This window comes from Nothobranchius furzeri, chromosome 13 (assembly GCF_043380555.1).
Source record: "Nothobranchius furzeri strain GRZ-AD chromosome 13, NfurGRZ-RIMD1, whole genome shotgun sequence".
NCBI classification, from domain to species: domain Eukaryota; kingdom Metazoa; phylum Chordata; class Actinopteri; order Cyprinodontiformes; family Nothobranchiidae; genus Nothobranchius; species Nothobranchius furzeri.
The window spans coordinates 65,066,903-65,089,833 of NC_091753.1; the positions used below are offsets into that span (position 1 = coordinate 65,066,903).

The window sequence follows — 22,931 nt, forward strand, 5'->3', positions numbered from 1 at the left end:
CCACCTCTGTCGCCCCCCCCCCCCCCCCCACCCCCCATCCAACGACTGGGCAGTTGAAATGGGGGACCAAAGGCAATGCACGGGCCCTTTTGTCCTCCTTCGCTGTCTGCGCTAATTAAATAATTCTCCAGATTAGTGCATTTATTCATAGACCTGTAGGGAACTTTGTGCTAAGCTCCTGATGGGCTGGCCTCGGTCACCTGACGCCCCCCCCCCCCCCCCCCCCCCCCCCCCCCACACACACCGCTGATCGGCTCCACCCACTCGGCGGGTGTGTGAAGAGGATCCAGCTCCCCACTTCAAGGTTATCTTCTGCAGGACGGTCCTGTTGTCTGATCCTATGGGATTTCTGATCACCCTGGTGTTTCTCTGGGCTGCTGTCGGAGGTAAGCGACCATCACATCATGAGTGGTTGAATCAGCTAAACAACCTCCTGTCGGACCAAGCAAGAGGCACTGAACTGAAGCCAGACGAACCGAGCCGTTTACCGGAGCAGCAGATCCACGCAGCGTCACAGGCGCCGTTATGTAACGTGAACACGCGCCAACATGTTGTTTCTGACGCCGTTTTATGTGCACGGAGGGCAAATCAAAGCGACATAACGCACATTTACATAATCAGGAGAGTCAGGTGAGCGGGACGTCTTGCGCGTGCAGCAGCGCCACGCGCACGCAGCAGGTGAAGGCTCAGACCATCTTCCTCCCACAGAGACGCGCGTGTAAAAACAGGGTCGCCGTGATCTGCAGCTCTCGGTGCGCGTACGTGTGTGTGCGAGTGTGCTGTCGCAGCATGACCCTGAAATAAAACCCATAAACCCCAGCGAGCCTTCTGTCATACACAAGGAACACGCTGTTCCTCTTCAACACAACAGCTCGTCTCTGCATCACACATGCGTGGGTGAGTGTGTCGCCCTCGTCCACGCAGATCATCCAGGTTTGTGTTAGATCCAGGAGACCCTACACATAACTCGGAAACACCTGGATGTCTGCTAAAAGCCTAAAACCATAAACCTGACTTCTCAGCTCAAGATGATCTAAATCAGGGAATAGATGTGAAGTTCTACCTGTGAAATACTTCAGCTCAGATGTCACAGTGATTTTTTACTGTGCTGAACCCCCAACACACACACGCACGCGCGCGCGCACACACACACACACACACACACACAATTAGAGCAAAAAAGTTGATAAATGCCTTCATGTGAGCAGTTGCTGGCCTTCGTAACGTGGATTATACAATTTAACCCAGCTGTACATAAGTGGATCACAACCTCCATCACCACCATAGATCACTACCTCCATCAACACCATAGATCACTACCTCCATCAACACCATAGATCACTACCTCCATCACCACCATAGATCACTACCTCCATCACCACCATAGATCACTACCTCCATCACCACCATAGATCACTACCTCCATCACCACCATAGATCACTACCTCCATCACCACCATAGATCACTACCTCCATCACCACCACAGATCACTACCTCCATCACCACCATAGATCACTACCTCCATCACCACCATATGTAGATCACTACCTCCATCACCACCATAGATCACTACCTCCATCACCACCATAGATCACTACCTCCATCACCACCATATGTAGATCACTACCTCCATCACCACCATAGATCACTACCTCCATCAACACCATAGATCACTACCTCCATCACCACCATAGATCACTACCTCCATCACCACCACAGATCACTACCTCCATCAACACCATAGATCACTACCTCCATCACCACCACAGATCACTACCTCCATCAACACCATAGATCACTACCTCCATCTCCACCATAGATCACTACCTCCATCACCACCATAGATCACTACCTCCATCACCACCATAGATCACTACCTCCATCAACACCATAGATCACTACCTCCATCACCACCATAGATCACTACCTCCATCACCACCACAGATCACTACCTCCATCACCACCATAGATCACTACCTCCATCACCACCATAGATCACTACCTCCATCACCACCATAGATCACTACCTCCATCACCACCATAGATCACTACCTCCATCACCACCATAGATCACTACCTCCATCACCACCACAGATCACTACCTCCATCACCACCATAGATCACTACCTCCATCACCACCATAGATCACTACCTCCATCACCACCATAGATCACTACCTCCATCACCACCATAGATCACTACCTCCATCACCACCATAGATCACTACCTCCATCAACACCATAGATCACTACCTCCATCACCACCATAGATCACTACCTCCATCACCACCACAGATCACTACCTCCATCAACACCATAGATCACTACCTCCATCACCACCATAGATCACTACCTCCATCACCACCACAGATCACTACCTCCATCACCACCATAGATCACTACCTCCATCACCACCACAGATCACTACCTCCATCACCACCACAGATCACTACCTCCATCACCACCATAGATCACTACCTCCATCACCACCATAGATCACTACCTCCATCACCACCATAGATCACTACCTCCATCAACACTATAGATCACTACCTCCATCACCACCACAGATCACTACCTCCATCACCACCATAGATCACTACCTCCATCACCACTATAGATCACTACCTCCATCACCACCATAGATCACTACCTCCATCACCACCATAGATCACTACCTCCATCACCACCATAGATCACTACCTCCATCACCACCATAGATCACTACCTCCATCACCACCATAGATCACTACCTCCATCACCACCATAGATCACTACCTCCATCAACACCATAGATCACTACCTCCATCACCACCATAGATCACTACCTCCATCACCACCACAGATCACTACCTCCATCAACACCATAGATCACTACCTCCATCACCACCATAGATCACTACCTCCATCACCACCACTGATCACTACCTCCATCACCACCATAGATCACTACCTCCATCACCACCATAGATCACTACCTCCATCACCACCATAGATCACTACCTCCATCACCCACATGGATCACTACCTCCATCACCACCATAGATCACTACCTCCATCACCCGCATGGATCACTACCTCCATCTCCACCATAGATCACTACCTCCATCACCACCATAGATCACTACCTCCATCACCACCATAGATCACTACCTCCATCACCACCATAGATCACTACCTCCATCACCCGCATGGATCACTACCTCCATCTCCACCATAGATCACTACCTCCATCACCACCATAGATCACTACCTCCATCACCACCATAGATCACTACCTCCATCACCACCATAGATCACTACCTCCATCACCCGCATGGATCACTACCTCCATCTCCACCATAGATCACTACCTCCATCACCACCATAGATCACTACCTCCATCACCACCATAGATCACTACCTCCATCACCACCATAGATCACTACCTCCATCACCACCATAGATCACTACCTCCATCACCACCATAGATCACTACCTCCATCACCCGCATGGATCACTACCTCCATCACCACCATAGATCACTACCTCCATCACCACCATAGATCACTACCTCCATCACCGCCATAGATCACTACCTCCATCACCACCATAGATCACTACCTCCATCACCACCATAGATCACTACCTCCATCACCACCATATATCACTACCTCCATCACCACCATAGATCACTACCTCCATCACCACCATCTCTCCATCACTACCTCCATCACCACCATAGATCACTACCTCCATCACCACCATAGATCACTACCTCCATCACCACCATAGATCACTACCTCCATCACCACCATAGATCACTACCTCCATCACCACCATCTCTCCCTCACTACCTCCATCACCACCATCTCTCCATCACTACCTCCATCACCACCATAGATCACTACCTCCATCACCACCATAGATCACTACCTCCATCACCACCATAGATCACTACCTCCATCAGTACACATCGGTAAGAAGTTTGAGGCACTTTTTTAAACAGGTTGAGGACTCAAATGTTAAACTTGTTTCTACACATACTTAAAAAGTATTTGACTGTATTACTTTCCAAGCTACTGTTTGGTAACTGCAGATTTGTTATATTTTACAAGGTCAGAAAAAATAAATGTTGCCTTTCGGTCAAAAGATTGTTTCTGTTTACAGTTTTTGAATCACTCTATTTTACCTTGTAAATTAGCATTTTTTTTGCATGACCAGTTTAAAGTCAAATAAAAATTTTCCAATAGCTTTAACTAACTTGCACAACAAAGTAGTTCATCCTGGAACTGACACTCTTTGTTAATATTGATTGTGAATCGAGTTAAATCGAGAATCGATTCTGAATCGAATCGGCACCCCGAGAATCGGAATGGAATCAAATCGTGAGTCGCTCTGACATTCACATCCATAATTTCTAACCTTTTTGCCACTAGTGTTTTAATATCATGACTGTCTGTTTTATCTTACTCATCTTTAATTGTTTCTTTGTATTTCTGAACAAGAGATAATCGGGACCTATTACAGCCACTCTATAAAGCAGAAGCTGCAACCTTTGGGAAGCACTGATCTGATCCACGTGTTGGGACAACTCCTTCTCCATCAGATTAGCTACATTCATGACTAGCTTTAGAAGTGGGCAGTACAGCTGTACGGATATCTTCATGGCAATAACATTTGTGATATGATTTGCAGTCCTAGTGGTGATCTTGACTTTCAGGATTTGGTTGTGATGAGGTTATTTCTGTGAGAAATGCTCTGATGTCGTGGTGTTGTGTGCCTTCGATGTGCAGGCTGGCGTTAGCTCAGGTGGAAAACTAATCTAAAGCGGTTTTGCAGAGGAAGGACAGGAGGTTAAGCTTCTTTGTGGTGGTGTTGTACCAAAGTACCTTCACTCTGCCTAATGAGGGAACAACTCCACCCACACCCAAACAGGATCACAGAATCCCTCGTTAATCTGTGGTTCTGGTGGAGGAGAGCCGTGCATCTTCTCCTGCTGCAGACATGTCTACTGAGCTGATTTTTATTCTGTTCCTCCATGTTCTTGTTTCCCAGTGGGAAGCCGGCCAGTGACATCACCCCTTAATGATGCAAAGGTCAGATATACTTGTTTTTCACTTTCATCCTTATTCATGCTTTTTGTCACATGACTATTGATGTTTAGTTCTTTTGGGGTTATACCAACAGGTTGAATGTATAATTCAGGAGACGCTGAATGAAGAAGGGTCTCACCATGAATGTGGACCACAGCTAGAAGGTAAACATCCTGCTGGCTCTGGTTAACCCAAATCCAGATCAAATCAAAGTTTATGCATCTATCATCTCTAATGCCATGCTACGTAGCGGGAAAACAGGTGAACAAAACTGCTCTGTGTTTCAAAAAAGAACTACAGCATGGAATTATGCAACTATCACTTTAAAACAACAACTTGTTGACCAAAGTGCTCACCAAAGATAAAAACAGGTTCCAAAAGAGCCAAAAGGAATGTAAACTGGCTTCAGAAAAACAGCAAGTAACCCACAATGCTTCATTTACTGTAGTGGAACAAACAAATAATTAAGCAAATATAAAAATAAAGGGACAGTGTCACACCTTAAAGGGCAAGGAATAAAAATATGTTTTAAAAACTGATTTAAAACCAGTCAGATCTGAGGCAGTTCTAATATTAGTTCAGGAGTAAAGACCCGATCACCTCCATGTTTACATTTGGATCCAGGGAACCCTTTTAGTTGTGAGCAGTGGGCCTAAGGGCTCAAATAGGATGGTGCCAGTTTGTTTAGTGATTTAAAAACTAAACAGAAAAAAAGCCTTCGCTAACTTAGAAAGGGCTTTGGCTAGAGGCCGACCAGTATTGGTTTTTCTGTTGCCGATACTGATGCCAATATGTTAAGGTCACAGTCAGTCAATGGCCGATTTGTGCTGCCGATACCATGGGCAGATTTTTATGGCTGATGCATTTAGATGTTTCTACCTTATTTTCATGCTAAGATGTCAAGAAGAAGAAGAGATCTTTTCTATAGCCCCTCTCAAGATAAAAATCATGAGGCGCTTCACAAAAATGTAAAAATATAAAAAAAATCAATCAATCAATCAATCAATACTTTATTAATCCCAGAGAGAAATTAGAGTCAGTACACACAATTCAGAGATCAGACATACATGGGCAAGACGCATGACAAGAATTGGTGACTGTGGTCATTCGCAACCCGAGTCGCGCAAACCTTAATAGCGATAAGAGATAAGAGGGTAACATGAGGATTGGTTCAGGTGGAGGGAAAAAAAGGTACTTCAGTTACCCTCCCACCAGGAGGGCAGCTTTGCTCTGCAAAAAACACCTCAGACAGACATGCAACAGACTTCAGACAACACAACATGACATGAGACTCCAATAGGAAGGCGGGGGGGGGGGGGGGGGGGGGGTTTCCTGTTTCCCCCAGCGAGAGCAGCCATCTACGGCGCTCAGCCACTGTACAGTCATAGGTGGGAGGAAGATCTTTGGAGAAGCAAAAAGCACATTGACTCTTCCAGTTGATGACCTCGCCAGGCTGAACTGCACCAATCCGAAGGCGAGGGGGGGGGGGTGTCAGGTTTTCACAGCATCTGTCTGCATTCCTTCGTGGGGGTTTTAGTTGCTTGCAGCTCAAGGCTACCAGGGTGTCAGATTTGGATAACAAGACTCTGTTTGGGTCAGGCTGAGATAATTTTCCTCTCTGCCTTCAGTCTTTAAACTGATCGTTCCAGTCCTTCAGTGAAGCCAATTTTGAGTTTTTAAACCTGTCCATACCGTCCGGTGATTCTCTCCGAGATGACATCCATTTTGCGCACTAATACCGGTATCGTAGCTAGAACATTGTCCAGCTTACGATTCACCTCGAGTAACGTCCCAGTCTGAGAAGTCTCCACACGGACGGTGCTTTCTGTGGGTGCGGGTCGCCCTCCAATTGCTCCCGTCTTCCCAAATTTCCAGAAAATCAGATATCCTCCCACTCCAATCAGAATAAATCCAGTGATCATCAGGCCGAATATCCACACGTCTTCGATGTCCTCATTGGACAGCTGGGAGAGACATACGATCTTCCATTCCCTCCAGGAATCCAGCATATACCCCACCGGGTGTGTCCCCTGTGGGCATGTGGGAGCCCCCTGCTCCGTTCTCATTGCTGAAAAAATCTTATCAATCGCATTGAATGACCAATTTATCAAAGAATTTAGAACATGATTAAAAATATATTTAAAATGAGAAAAAAAATAGACAATTGTGATTAAAAATGTAAAGAAAGAGAGAGAGAGTGAACAGGAAAGAGGGAAATCAGTGGATCCTGAGGAAGGTGGAATAGGTGGGGAGAGCAGAATAAAGAGAGGGTGATGAAGGTCATACAAAACCAGCCTAAACAGGTGAGTTTAAAGGAGATCACTGAGTCCACTGATCTCAGGCTCAGGGGGAGAAAGTTCCAGAGTCTGGGGGCCACAGCAGCAGATGATCTGTCACCTTTGACCTTTAGCCTGGTGCTGCACAAACAGTAGGTAATAACATCAGTTGATGCACACAGTTTGTGAAGCTGAATCTGTTTTGAAGCCTGAATTTAACCCGTGCGTAAATCTTTATTTTTGCACTGCTGAGTGTTAAAATCAGACATCAAACTAAAGTTTTTCAACCACATCAGTTAACTGACCAAGTTTTACACGTTCAAAACTGGTCAATAAAAATAAATTCTAGTTGAAAATAATTTTTAGAGCATTTATTATGCAGATGAATTTCAGGAATGGAAATAAACATTTAAATGAAATTGTGCAGCAGCTCTGGACTGCTCTTGGATGTGCCTGGCTTTAAACTGGCTTCACTAAGAAGGCATATCGGCCGATGCCGATATATAAAAAATGTCAAATATCAGCCTGATGTATTGTCCAAACCATGGATGTAATTTTCACTTTAGAAGTGGGGGGGACACGGAGTGGGGAGGGGGGGGGGGGTGTGAATCTTGACAGTATGCTCTAATAGGAAACAGGCTTCAACACAAACGGTTGTTTTCTGCTTGGTCCTAGAGCTCAACTAGTGTCAATTTAATATAGCGTAATATTGTTTTTGGATGGTAAAAAGTGCAGGGGTCAAACCTTGACTTTGGAAAAAGTGGGGGGGACATGTCCCCCCTGTCCCCCCCCAAAATTACGTCCATGGTCCAACCGATATATTGGTCTACCCCTAGCACTGACTCTCTCGGTGTCACAGATAATGAGCAAAATGGTGGTAGCTGAGGGACTTTCACATCTGTAGTAGAGTCAGAGTAAAACTCATCATGAAATAGCAAAAAAATATATATTTTCAATATTTGATCAGTTTTTAATCTGCCTTTAAGGAATATTGTGTCTGCTTGATTGCATTTATTTAAAAGTGAATTCACTTACAGAACTAATAAAAAGACAAGCTGTTGTGTCTTGTCTCCACAGAGGAACTTGATGAAGTCCAGAGACATCAGGGTCTTCTCAGGGAACTGCAGAGACTGGCCCATGATGGTATGCACTCATTCACACACAAATCCCTTCTTTTACTCGGCTGATGCTGACTTCTGTAACCCAAACTTTGCAGAGAGAGAAAAAGAGCGGCAGGATGAGAGGGAGAGGTACGAGTACAACCTGGCTGATGATGAGAGCGACGATGAGCAGAGGAACGATGAGGAGGATGACACCAAGAGGGAGACGTCAGAGGAGCCACCGTCAAATGGGGCAGATGATAAAAAGGAGAGAACCGAGGAGCTCGAGGAGCTGCTCAAAGGGGAACTCTATATAAAAGACAAGGAAGGAAAACAAGATGAGGAGCTTGATGAACAGCAGAAAGAAGAAGTGAAGGAGAACCAGAAAGACTCTGGAGCAGTGCTACAGAAGGGGGTGGAGGACAAGGAGATAGAAGGAGCAATGTCGAAGGACGTGGAGAGTCAGAGGATGGAAGAGTGGAAGAAAAATGAGGAGGAGCTGATGGTGGAGAAAGAGAAGGTGGAGAAGGAGCTTAAGGTGCTCAATGAGCAGGACCACAGAAGACCACAGAAGGCGAAGGAGAGGAAGGAGAAGCAGGAGGAACTGGATGAACTCATTAGAAAAATGAAACAGGTGAAGGAGGAAGATAAGGAAGCAAATAGAGGAAAGGAGGGAGAAGAGCAGAACAAAGAGGAAGGGAAAAGGTCACATGAGGAAGTTGGAAAGGAAGTTAGGAGGAAGAGCGACACGTCAGAGGTGAAGGAGCCGCAGCAGAAGAGGGTGATGGAGAAAGCCAGTGATGAAGCTACACAGCAGTTTGAACGTGAGCGGCTCAAGGATGAAGAGGAGGATGACGATAGGGAGGATGAGGATGAGGATGAATATGTTAGAGAGGATGAAGAGGACCAGGAGGAGGAGGATAATGAAGACGAGGATGAAGGAGAGGTGAGGTGATGCTACGTTTTTTATGGAAATAATGTTCTTGAGCTAAAGTATTTAGAAAATAATCTAACTTGCTTTATGGAGTTTACAAAACGATCTCTTTCTTTGTGACATGATGTCATTTCCATACGTGTTTAATAGCGTGGGAGAGGAAGACAGCAGGGCCTGGTTTTAGTTAATAAAACATTCACAGGCAGCTTCACGCAGCCTCAGCGAGCGCGTCATTAGGCCACACGAGCAGGAAGAGGAGGAATCAGCATGTGGTGCGTCGTTTTACACTGACACGTGTATCCCTAACCACACTCTACTTCAATTAGCTATTCAGAGTTTTCCCTGTTTCAGGAACTTTAGGAATAATTAAAAGTGACAGTCTTACCCTGTTCTGTGATGTAATGTAGGTAATTAGTCATGTTTTCTGCTAAACCTGTGCCTCATCCAGTAGACCCCCCTGCAGTTTGAACTGACCAGCAGTTAGCATTAGCCGTCAGCGGTACACATCTGCTTACGTACAGATGACGATCCCTTTTCTCTTGGACTAGTGAGTCGTTAGAACACATATACATATGAATATCAGCACAACATAAGAACAATAATTGTAAAACAATGCTTTAACTTTGGCTACAGATGTTCGTTCATAACTGAGAGAGGGGCGCTTCAGTCGGATCACGAGACTTTAAAAGGACCAGGGTGGGGAAAAAATCTGATTCAACCTTTTAAAACAACACGTGTGACTTCTTAAATTCATCCTGAGATAAATATTTTCAATGGCATAGTTTAAGTTCCTCTACATCAGTACTGTTGGTTTCTTGGAAGAAAACAACACCATAACCTCACATTAAGACAACACAACATGCAGCTTAGCTAGCAGGCTAACACAGCGCTAACCTGTCTCCACAGGAGAGCGAAATGTCTTCAACTTGGTGGTATTTTAAACCGGACAATGAAGGTAGAGCTACAGCCACTTTAACGTGTGCACACTGGGCATTCAACATGTTGGAAAGGACAGCTGCATGAAAAGCAGCCTTCAAAAGAAACTTTCTTCTACGGGTTTTTTCCCTCGGGCGTAGGCCACGGCTAATTATCGGCCGCCGTGTGAGTCCTTACTAGTTGCATGTTACTACTGTAAACGGTACTTTCAGTCTTGTTCTTGCTGCTTAAATGAATCTGTTATTCAGTTGATCGGTGATATTACACAACTCTAGTAAATCGCTGCTGTGTTGTGGGGTGACACACGTGATAAAGGTAGAAAACAAGCTAACTTTTCACCGTTTTTCTGCTTGGGGGCAAAACGATGGAGACCAAGTATCTAGCATAACAAAGCCTTGTTGGATCGCTGCTGTAAGGCAACCAAACATCACCTTCTGGAGTATTTTCATTCTGATAAATTACATCATCGTTTCTTTCCTTCAACTGCGACACACACACACACACACACACACACACACACACGCACGCACGCACGCACGCACGCGCGCGCGCACACACACACACACACACACTCTCACACACACACACACACACGCACATACCGGTGAGCTAATGCGGCTGCACTGACACACACAACTTCTCCTGCTACACTTCTTCTGTAGGATGGCAAATTCGATTGTTTTACTAGAAAAACCAACAAATAAATGTTTACCTCTCACAACACAAACAAGAAAGCTGAAAATGTCGGTTATGCAGAACTGCAGCAGTAACAATATGTCATGGGTGCTCCGGTCTTGGGTCTTTCATATGGATCAGAACCATTTATAACGCTGATTTTGTCCACATAGCGGTCCCCGACGTCTTTACATAACATATCCCTGTGTATTCCACATCCTTTTTGGGATTTTATAATGTTGTTTAACACTTTCTTTCACCCAAATCCTCTTCTTCTCTGCGACAGTACCGTTTATTTGCACTCCACAAGCTTCCATCCCAGACTGCTGTGTGTAATCACGTGGGATCACAAGCCCTATAAAGTCCCAGTTCACAGTGACATCGCTAACAAAAACACGGAGCCAGCCAACACTGAAGGATACGTTGATAAACACAGAGTAATTGCTAACAGATAGCAAAAGTTTGGGGTCTCTCATTCTGGAGCGCCTTGGCTGACCGTGCCGGATGGCCCGTAGCAACAGTTGTGCAGAAAATGTTAGCCAGCTAGCTGTGGTGCTGCTTGCATGCCCCGTCGCAGGAACATGCATCACTCAATACAGCTGCATAATGAGGACATAAACAGTTTGAAATTTGAGAAACATTGCTACAGTAGATACATTCATAATCTGAACACATTTTTTATCAGCATAAATGAGTGAAGGAAGGACGGAGCGAGGGATCAAGAGGCGGATTTGTGCCGCGTCTGCAGTGATGCCATCCACATATATTCATGTCCATAGGCTCAAATTAAAAGGTCTTTTTTCCAAATGGGAGGTTACCACCACCTCCATTTTGACCGTGCCGCACGTCCAGTCACAACCAGACAATCCAGAAATGGGAAAGGAGGTGGAGCTGAGGGTGGGGTTGTTATGGTTGGAACAAATTAACCAATGTAGCGTCTTAGCTAACCCAAGAAGCTGAGAAGGGCTTTGGGAACCAAGCTATCCCACCTGCAACGGCAGATTGGCTTCCGTGTGAGGCTGTAGTCATGCTGGTCGCCTGTGGAGATCTATTATGGACCGGGACTAAGCCGAACCTCAGACCGCTGCAATCGCAGCCGGGCGCCATGGCCTTTTACATCAGCTCCTGCTCCACAGTTGCAGATCAGCGGGACATTAGCTACATGCTAACCTGAAGCTGACAGTTTTTCTGGGCATTTTCAGCAAGAAAAATGCGGTAGAGCGACTCTAAAGGCATCTCTGGACTGCTTATACGAAATCGTAACTAGGTAAGCTGACCGAACATATTGGGCTTCGCAGAATGATGGGGGCTGGAGTGACGTGGCGTTGAAAGATGTTGCTTTCATCTGTAAATATGGAAGTGGTGAGAACCAATAGTGTGTGGCTGCAGACCCGGAGACCGCAGATACAGCGCCCTCTAGAGGATGTGTGTCTATTTGCAACTGTCGATTCAAAATATCTCGTTCCATGTGAACATTTTTCAGAAGTTAGAAATGTCAGAATTTTATTAAAGCTGCATAAAATGATTTAATTGCTGGTGAAGTGCAACGTCAAACTAATAAATAATATACCAGTATTGTTTAATCTAACAGAAATATATTTTTGTGTGTTACTTTACATACACACTCTTGTGTGTATATAATGTCGACATGTGTACAGTGGTGGTGAATGTCTCCTCAGTCCAATGTAGGACACAAATATCACGATCGCGCGATCCAAAGGAATACTTTTTTGTTATTTGTGTTAATTTTTTTGCTGTTTTTTTAACTTGTTGAGGACGCACTGGGAAATTCCTCTAGCTCTTTTTTTCTCTGCACATGATTGATGAGCTCACGTTGCTGACCAGGCTCCAGCAGGACTACAGACAGTGTAGCGTGATGTTCTTTACAGAAACATGGATGAATGAGCTCTTAGCTGACTCTAAAGCTTGGTTTATGCTTGACGCATTCACTTTCCGCGCGGTGATGCGGCTCGCGGATGGAACGCGCTTCACAACTCGCAGCGTTTATGGTTCATGCGGCTCGTCTCTGCGGTGAGCCAATATTCTCCCAAACTGTAGGGGGCAGCATGGAGCTCTACGGCATGCATCCAACACTACACCATAGTAGAAGTAAAAATTACTGTTTACAACATGGCATTCCAGCATTTTTAACAGTGTTCTCGTCTTTTCCGACAGTGCGAGCTATTTCTCTCCAAGAATTATTTACAACTACATGTTGATCACGGTGATCTCTGAGAGCTGAATCCTAGAAATGTCTGTATTTACGAAACTCTGCCATACTAGTTCTTGCCGGTCCGCCATGTTTTCCGCGTCCGTCCGTCCGCGTGGTTAGAAATTTTCCGAGGTGCGCGTTGCGGAATTCTTGGGCCGTGCGGAGACGCGGTGGAGGGGCGTGGTTGTTAAAATGACGCAACTTTTCCGCGCAGAGCCATGTGGACCTCGCGGACGCGTCAAGCATAAACCAACCTTTAGGTTTCCCTGCAAGAATTAAAACTCATGCGGGCCGACAGGAGCTCTGAGCGGAGCGGTAAGCGCCAAGGTGGGGTCTGGAGAGATGGTGCAACCCGGTAGCTTAGTGAAATAGACCAAATTCTTGCTTTGCGTAGTTTGGTCTAGGAACGCTCCACTGGAACCTCTGCAGCCCCAACAACATTCTGGCTGGCCAATCACAACTCTCTAGAGGGGTTTCAAACACAAAGAGCTGTGATTGGTCCATAATGGTGGGCCAATTAGTGCTCTATCTGCTTAGTGAACAAATCTGAGCTTTATCCGCTTTGTGGGCCAATCAGGGCACTCTATATGGCTGGTGGGTGGGATGATGCAACAGAGTGAAACAAGAGTATGTCACATTCATTGTCCAGTGGAATGCGGAGATCATTTGAAAGACGACGGTAGAACCCGCCCCACAACCGAGAGCCGTCAATGGAGCGTGGCCAGACTAAATAGTACATTTATTTAGTCTGGATTGCCAGGCTAACAACCCGCCGCATGTGACCATTAAACAACAACTCTGCGCAAAAGACATTGAGTCACCGGCTGTTGGTCTCCGGCCCTATTACATCCCGAGAGAGTTTTCACATGTAAGAGCGTTTAATGTGTACTTCCCCCTCTCGGCTGACACAGTCTCGTGCTACGTTCTCGAATAATAAACCCGTTAGCCCCTGAGCTGACATCCCTGCTGAATGATAAGACAAAAGCTTTCATGACTGGAGACAGAGGAGCAGAGACGGGTCCAGAAGGAGCTCAAACGTAAGATCAGACGGGCCAAAGACGGCTCGGACACAGTTTAGGTTATTTTCACATCAATACCATCACTCACTATCTGAACAGAGCTGCTTTCTTTAACCTTTACCTTTGTATAATAAAAACTTTAGCCTAAACTAACAAGTTTTCTTCTTTCCGAAAATCAGAACAATTTCATACTTTTATGAAAAAGTTGCCCTATAACCTTTTCTTTTACATCATCCACAATTAATTTAATACTTGTTTCATTTGCCAACTTGTGAATGATAAAATCTAACTAAACGTGCACTTCAGACCAGTCACTAAGCTAAGTTAGCTCCTAGCTTAGCCGACATGTGGTGATAAATGCATCAACTCACTTTAAACTTAACACAAGAAAACGTTCTTTTTGCTGTCAAACTTCACTCGACAACTCCATTTAGTTTTCAAAGTTCGGTAGATAAGATACTTGGATACCATTAAACATGTGCTTACTTACTCTCTGATCGTCCTCCATCTTGGAACGCCGTCACAAAAACAATTCAAGCCTGAATTAACAGTCGGCCTGAATCTGCGTTTCTGCGGCGATACCCTTCCCGTGAGAACGGCTCAAGGTGCGATAATTTTATCCACCTCCAGATGGTGCTGTTGGATCAAATAAACGGATTGTAGCTTTAATACAACTAACCACAAACTAAAGACTCAAACTAAATGTTTAACAATGAGCAGATTTGAGCATTCTGGTCTTGCAAAGTCACCGCTGAGGTAGTGAGCTCCAGATTTTTATGCCTTTGTTTCTTTTTTGTCGTTTTTCTACCAACAGGAGCTGCTGGAGATTGAAGCAGAGTTACGAAAAGTAGCTGCAGAGCTGAGGGAGCTTCGCCAAGGATAACACACACACACACACACACACACACACACACACGCACAGGCATTATCCTGGTAACAACCTTTAGTGTGTTTGAAGCTCGGAGGAATGTCGTTACACATGATTCTGTAACTGTTGACAGCAGAAGCTGTTTCATACATTTTTAACAGCAGCTCTGTTTCTTCAGCTGAATGTGTTTTTATAGCGGAAAAAGATGCAAAGTCAAACAGAAATATTTGTCTGAGTAGATGTTTGTAAGGTCCACAGGGTCTCTTCAGTTGCACTTTCAAAAGCTCATGCACTTTTTTTCAAATGTTAATATTTGACGCGAAAAACTAGCGATGGGTGTACCCATGGGGAGAAAAGTTACATCCTCGGTGGTGATGTGTCGATATTTTGTGCAATAACTGATGTGAATGCTGTCACGGGTCACAAAGTAATCATTTCCTCTTAGTTTTGTTGCGTTAGAAGCATGGATTGTGTTTAATTTGGCACACGCACTGTTAAAAACCAGACTGTTTGTGATCAAAGTGAGATGAGCCAAATGCTCTGCAGGGACTTATTCTGCACACCTGAGTCAAACATCCAGGTTTGCCCTCCGCATGTTTGCTGGTGTGACTACTGAATGGGCCTGCCTAGAGCTTACAAGGTCTAAAAGTGTCACTTTGGTCTCTTAGCCAGATTTGCATTCTCAAAAAGCCAAGCAGCAGGAGGAGGAGTCAGAGGAAGGACACTATAAAGCCATTAAATGTCTTGTGGTAAAAGCAACATGACAGCATCATGAAAAATCACTGATTTCCTGTTTCATATGTGCAAGCCAAGGTTAAAGTGAATGTGAAGCAACAGCGCCCCCTAGCGGATGTAAATACATGTTTAACAACAGTGGAGGCCCAGTTGCTGCAATAATGAAATAGATTACAGCACAAGTGAATGCAATAAGCAGCCAAGTGTTTAACTATGTATCTAATCAGTAATCAAAGTGCAATGATATGTGTTCCTATAGTAAATATATAAATATTTATACAATCCCTTGTTTACTTACAAAGCCAAGTATTACTCATACAGAGCGATAAAAAGTACATTTGCTTTTTGTGTGTCATATTTCAGTGTTCCAGACGAGTAAATAGATTTTTATATCAGACAAAAAAAAAATAAACCGGAGTAAATACAGAATGTTGTTTTTGTCACAAACTCTCATTAAGCCACTTGGGTTTGTAGATGGAGCATCAGTGTTCCTTCATTAGAAACCTGCCATGTCCAGTCTTAAACATGTCTGCTGCCCCCTGGTGGAGAGGGGAATGTGGGCAACTGCTGTTTCTGTGGACAGACTTTTTTTCCCCAGTAATTTCGACTGATTATTGGCCAGAAAAACTACCGGCCCGGTACACATCGTACACGAGAAAAAAAAGTCCTGGTACCCTGAGTGGTAAAACGATGATGTGCTGGTAGCGTACCGGTTCAACTGCTGCAGAATATTATTATAAAATGAAACAGATAGTAAACGGTTCACTTTTAAAACAGAATTTTTTCTGATGATTTCCCGTTCAGGCTTTAAAGCATTAAGGGAGTAGCCTGGCCTTCTACACAGAGGACGACTGGATACTCTGAGGCAGAGAGCACTGCGAGGGGCGGGACCAGCCAGCTCAAAAATAACCAATCAGAAAAAAGGCAGAATTGACGACTGTAGTGTTTTAGCTGTAGTCAAAGATGGCAGCTGGGGACGCCGCAAACATCTTTCTTTGGAAGAAAGGCTTTTAGCGCTTCTGCTTGTGGTTTTAAAGACGTGTCCACGCCATTTAGAACAGAGGAAAGAGCCGCAGCGACCTCCGCTTCAGACGCCGTCTTTGTTGAAACGCAACGTCGTGTTACGCTGCTCAGTGCTGATTGGCTCGGTTAGAATTCTCAGGGGGTGGAAGCATTGGCATGGCTGTTTAGGCTAGTAGGAGGCGTATATGATGCTGGTCTTTTAGCCGACTACATGTTGCCACATTCTGTTGAAGTGATTTTTTAATTCTTCAGATCTTAAATAAATTTCTGATGTGAAACATTAAAATATGACAACAAAAGAAGAAACCTGTTTGGCGGCAAAAGCTGACTGGCAGCTCTGTCTCCATCAGTAGGCCTACTTGTGTAGCTCGTACCAGTGTTGCACCAAACGAGAGAGTCCAAAGAAAAGTGTGTTCTCTTTAGAATAAATACTCAACAAATGTACTGTACTCTTATTTTTCTACAGGAGTATAAAAATGTTCCACAAAAATGACATTTTTGAGAAAGCTGTAGAAAACAACAGTCTTGTGTGTTGGATGGGTGCACAGAGGAGTTTTTAAAACCGGGACAAAGAATAAAAACACGATTTGTAATATTTTTGCCAATCACAGAGCTTTATCTTGTGCCTGCTGTATCCTCTTCTAAGCTGCCTGTCAATCAATAAACAGCGTGTATGAAACTGCGGTGTGCTGCTGTCGGCCCTGACGTACCAGTGGGGTTTCTGCCGCCACGCAAGAGTCAGATTAACAAAAGAGCTTTTTCTCTTTGTTGTCCAGCTTGAGTTTTCAGTCTCCATCATCTGCTCAAAGCGCAATGCTCACCAGGAGGTGGCACTAGCAGCATAGAAACAAAATCATTTATGTTCTGTTTAAAACACAAACATATAAAATTAGAACAAAGAAGCAGTTTGCTGCAGCCGCTTCCGTCTGACCAAAGATTTCATGAGTAAAAACGGTGAGAAATAGAAGTAACTAGTTCAGATTATATGTAGGCACACACAATGGCAGGAAGCAAGAAAGGATAGGAAGTGATGTGCATCATGATCACCTTCCCAGGGAAGCTGAAGATCACTTTGAGCATAGATATGTATATAAACACTAGATGTCTCATCCCTGCTGTTCGCCAATGGGATGCAACGTGGCGGCCATCTTACCTAAGTCAGCTGCCCCCTTTCTTGACATTGGGGTGTATGGTGCATGCACTATTTAAATAACTCTAACTTGCTCAATTTTCAACAGATTTTCAAAAGGTTTGATTTGTTATAAACGCCAGAGATAAGTCTATGAAATAGGATGGGTTTGGCCCAGAAATTCCTGTTATTTCACTCCACAAAGCATTTAATCTTTCATAGATAACACATTTTATTGTAAGCTACAGTAATTTAAAGTATACATAGCCTATTATTATATTATATAGATCTGTCTATGTATATCTATATATATACATATATAGATATACATATATATATGTATATTTATATGTATATATACATATATATATACATATATATGTATGTATATGTATATGTATATATACATATATATATATATGTATATATACATATATATATATGTATATTTATATGTATACATATATATATATACATATATATATATACATATATGTATATGTATATATATGTATATATACATATATATGTATATGTATATGTATATATACATATATATATATGTATATTTATATGTATATATACATATATATATATATATATATATATATATATATACATATACATATATATATATATGTATATATATGTATATATACATATACATAAACATATACATATATATGTATATATATATATATCTGTATATGTATACAGATATATATATACATATATAAATATATATATATATATATCTGTATATGTATACATATATATATGGTTCACAATTAAGTCACTTTCAAAAGCAAATGTGTTACTTTCAACATGTGCAAGTATGTTGTCTCAAGCCCATGTGTGCTAAGGTTTGTAACAGGGCAAACCGCTTGTAAATCCGTTAAAATGTAATCGAGTTAAGGGTGTTTTTGTTTCAGCTGATCACTCACCTTCCAGCTGCTACCATTAAGAGCGGAGGGGTCTGTCTGAGGTAAGATGGCCGCCGTTTAGCTACGCCGTCGACTCCCGCTTTCGCCATCTAGTGTTTATATACATATCTATGACTTCGAGCACATTTCTGTTGCCAAACTTCAGAAAACAGAAAACACATTTGGAGCAAACATCAAAACTTTTTTATTGTCAAAAAAAAAAAAAGAACAAAACAACCATAAAAATCTTTGTGTCAACAACAGGCTTGTGACGTCAAAGACGATGATAAAAATGCTCATTAATGTTAAAATTACAATAAAAGCAGAGTAAAGACATGCAGAGAGGACAGAAATAACAAATGAAAGATTTTAGGTAAAGGATGTTTTCATGTGTGTGTGTGTGTGTGTGTGTGTGTGTGTGTGTGAGTGATGTTTTATGTGCGCACATAAAACATCCTTTATCTAAAATCTTTAATTTGTTTTTTCTGTCCTCTGCATGTCTTTACTCTGCTTTAGTTGTAATTTTAACATTAATGGGCAATTTGATCATATTATAATATTTCGACACAAGATGTTATGTTAAGATTTTCACTGTTAATAAGTGTGGTACTCATCAGCAGTTATAACCTGGTATTACGCTCAGAGGCGGTTTTACCATTAGGCATAGGTAGGGGCCCCCTTGTGTTGGGGGGGGGGCCCTAGACCTGACCGCCGGCACCCCTCTGTTAATGCCACAATATTCTTATTACCAACCTGTGGCCGCAGACGGGATTGGACATAATTCTCATTACCATAATTCCTGAACCGTTCAAGATATCATTAAAATTCCAAAAGTGCTGAAAAGATTAAAAGTGGGGCTTTTCATGCATATACAATGCATTACGGTAGCCACCGGGATTCCCTGTCTTGAGCGCAACGAATCACAACACAGATTCAGAGACGTGCTGAGTTTGTCATCCAAAATGATCCGTTTTATAACTTTTGAATGGCTGATCTGATCCAAAAAATTCCAACGGTTCCTAAAAGTACATCAAAGCAGCTTTCCAACGATCTATAGCATGAAGCAATCAGAGTTATGAAAAATATCGCTACGAGCAAGGGCGTCAGTTTGTTTTCAGAATTGCTGGGGACAATAACCATACACTTGAGTGGGGTTTAAAAATTGCTGGGGACAATAAAGTAGGCTAGCACAGGGGTCTCTGTGTTTGTAAAATAATGAATGGATATTTAAATAAAATGCTTTATATTTTACTGCATTAATTTTACATCTGTATGCCAATTCTAAATGTAAAGATTGTCTGTGTAAACCTGAACAGGTCCAACCCGGTCTACTGTGAGACCGGGCTGACGGGTCACGCTTGTGTGTAATCATAGGCGCTTCTGAGCTGACGAGGATGTGAGATTCTGGGATTCTCCTCAGACGGCTCCTGGATGTGTCGCCACATTGGAGACAGGAACAAGCGCTATTCAGTCAAAGTTTCATAATCAGGGAACATTTTCTAAGTGACAAGTCTCTCTGAGAGACCAGGTTTGGAAAACACTCGCTTCAGTGGGAGGAACCTTCCCGCATGCGCTCTGGTTCTCTGCGTGGCTCTGGGGTTAATCAAGTTTAGTTGTTTCTCTTTGCAACAATCTTCACAGGAAGGCAAAACAGTTAAACGGCAGGTTACAGATATTTCCATTTGACTGTTTATTTTGACAGATGAACTCAAGGATGTTGCTTGGTTTGAAAGAATTACCCCGACACACACTGATGCGCATGGATGAGCTGACATTTTAATCGTTGACGCACATCGCGGAGGTAAAATATTCCCATCAGAACATCAGAGCTTTATACTGGACACTGTGTTCAGCGCGGCTCGGAGCGCCCACGGTGGACAGTGAGCTGAAGATCTGGGGTTCGCAGCGCAGTGCAGAACCACGGTGCATGCGATGATTTCCTCCCACTGAAACAGTCTGGAAACCCGGTCTCTCTGAGGGATGTGTCACTTGGAAAAATGTTCTTTTTATGAAATTATGAAACTTTGGCTGAACAGCGCTTGTTCCCGTCTCTAATATGGAGACGCATGACACGTAGAGACATTTGATCACGCACAAAGTTTATGTGGAGCAGAAGCGGTCGGGCCACGGCAGGTGAAACGTTCCTAGCCTACATGAAGTGAAACTGTTTAATTGTAACATTAATATGTTACTGGACACACACACACACACACACATACATTAAAATAATGCTGATAGCGTGGACTAGAAGACAGGTGATGGGTTACGTATTTAAATGATGATCAGGCTGCTGTAAAATGTAATCTCCATCCACATCCAGACACAATTATCCTCTATTCTGTCTCTAGTTGCTCTGCTCTTGTCTGGGCTGACGTAGCTGACGGTGCGCGCGGCGCGCCTAACTAGCGGCTGACGCACATTTTACGCATTTGGAGAGGTGGGCTGGATGCTTTGCGTTTACTGGAAGATGGTCCACTTAACGCACGGGTGTAGACTACATATTAATGACAAATGAATGAAAATTAAATTGTGAGTTTTTACTTCATATTTTATAAATAAAAAGGATGGGGGAACACATTTATGACGTCTTTTTAAACTAAATTTTCTAGCGCGACCTGCCTGCTTCACTTAAGTCACTGTTTATTAAGGTCCATCCAGAATTACTGTGGGAAACGGGTAATAATGGCTCTTTGATGGGAACAGGTTGCCGACCCCTGGTATAAGATCTGAGCTGGTAAAACAAAAATCCTCATCAGCAGGCGTTTTTGAAAGTGGGGGGGACACAGCTGCCAATCACAAATTTTGCCGGGGACATGTCCCCGGCGTCCCCGGTTAAAATGACGCCTATGGCTACGAGGGGAAATCCTGCTATACAGCCTGATTGAAACAGAGCGCAGCGCCGCGGTGAAAGCGGATAACGGAACAGGGAAGCTAATCAGCATAAAAACCGGCATGAAATCATGGAAATGCCTCAAAGAAAATCAACACGATCTATTAGGTGTTCCAGAAGGCTTATATCTGAAGACAGTGACCACGAAAGAAGGACAGATCTCCGGTGAACCAGGGTATGAATGTTTGTTCAGTCTTTATTTTTTTATCTGAACAACCCTCAACTACAGGTGCTGGCCAGTAAATTAGAATATCATCAAAAGGTTGAAAATATTTCAGTAATTCCATTCAAAACGTGAAACTTGTACATTATATTCATGCAATGCACACAGACCAATGTATTTCCGATGTTTATTACGTTTAATTTTGATATTTATAGGTGACAACCAATGAAAACATCAAATCTGGTATCTCAGAAAATTAGAATATTCTAAAGGCCAATGAAAAAATGTTTGTTTCTCTAATGTTGGCCAACTGAAAAGAATGAACATGAAAAGAATGTGCATGTATAGCACTCAATACTTAGTCGGGGCTCCTTTTGCCTCAATAACTGCAGTAATGCGGCGTGGCATGGACTCGATCAGTCTGTGGCACTGCTCAGGTGTTATGAGAGCCCAGGTTGCTCTGATAGTCGTCTTCAGCTCCTCTGCATTGTTGGGTCTAGCGTATTGCATCCTCCGCTTCACAATACCCCATAGATTTTCTATGGGGTTAAGGTCAGGCGAGTTTGCTGGCCAATCAAGGACAGGGATACCATGGTCCTTGAACCAGGTGCTGGTGGTTTTGGCACTGTGTGCAGGTGCCAAGTCCTGTTGAAAGGTGAAGTCTGCATCCCCATAAAGTTGGTCAGCAGCAGGAAGCATGAAGTGCTCTAAAACTTCCTGGTAGACGGCTGCATTGACCCTGGACCTCAGGAAACAGAGTGGGCCAACACCGGCAGATGACATGGCACCCCACACCATCACTGACGGTGGAAACTTTACACTGGACCTCATGCAACGTGGATTCTGTGCTTCTCCGCTCTTCCTCCAGACTCTGGGTCCTTGATTTCCAAAGGAAATGCAGAACTTGCTTTCATCAGAAAACATAACTTTGGACCACTCAGCATCAGTCCAGTCCTTTTTGTCCTTGGCCCAG

The 22,931-nt window shown here is 43.6% G+C and overlaps 1 protein-coding gene across 1 annotated transcript; it reads left to right on the forward strand.

The window, feature by feature from the left end:
* Positions 1-238: 238 nt before the first annotated feature.
* LOC107395009 (uncharacterized) lies at positions 239-15,289 on the forward strand. Its single transcript, XM_015974267.3, has 6 exons — positions 239-386; positions 5,038-5,078; positions 5,170-5,239; positions 8,429-8,494; positions 8,568-9,397; positions 15,042-15,289. The coding sequence occupies exons 1-6, from the start codon at positions 341-343 to the stop codon at positions 15,108-15,110; spliced, it is 1,122 nt and encodes a 373-aa protein (XP_015829753.3). The 5' UTR covers positions 239-340; the 3' UTR covers positions 15,111-15,289.
* The last annotated feature ends 7,642 nt before the right edge of the window (positions 15,290-22,931 follow it).

Coding starts and splice junctions, on each gene's coding strand:
- LOC107395009 (XM_015974267.3), top strand. CDS start 341: ATGGGATTTCTGATCACCCTGGTGTTTCTCTGGGCTGCTGTCGGAG. Junction 387..5,037: donor TCTCTGGGCTGCTGTCGGAG/GTAAGCGACCAT, acceptor CTTGTTTCCCAG/TGGGAAGCCGGCCAGTGACA. Junction 8,495..8,567: donor GCAGAGACTGGCCCATGATG/GTATGCACTCAT, acceptor CAAACTTTGCAG/AGAGAGAAAAAGAGCGGCAG.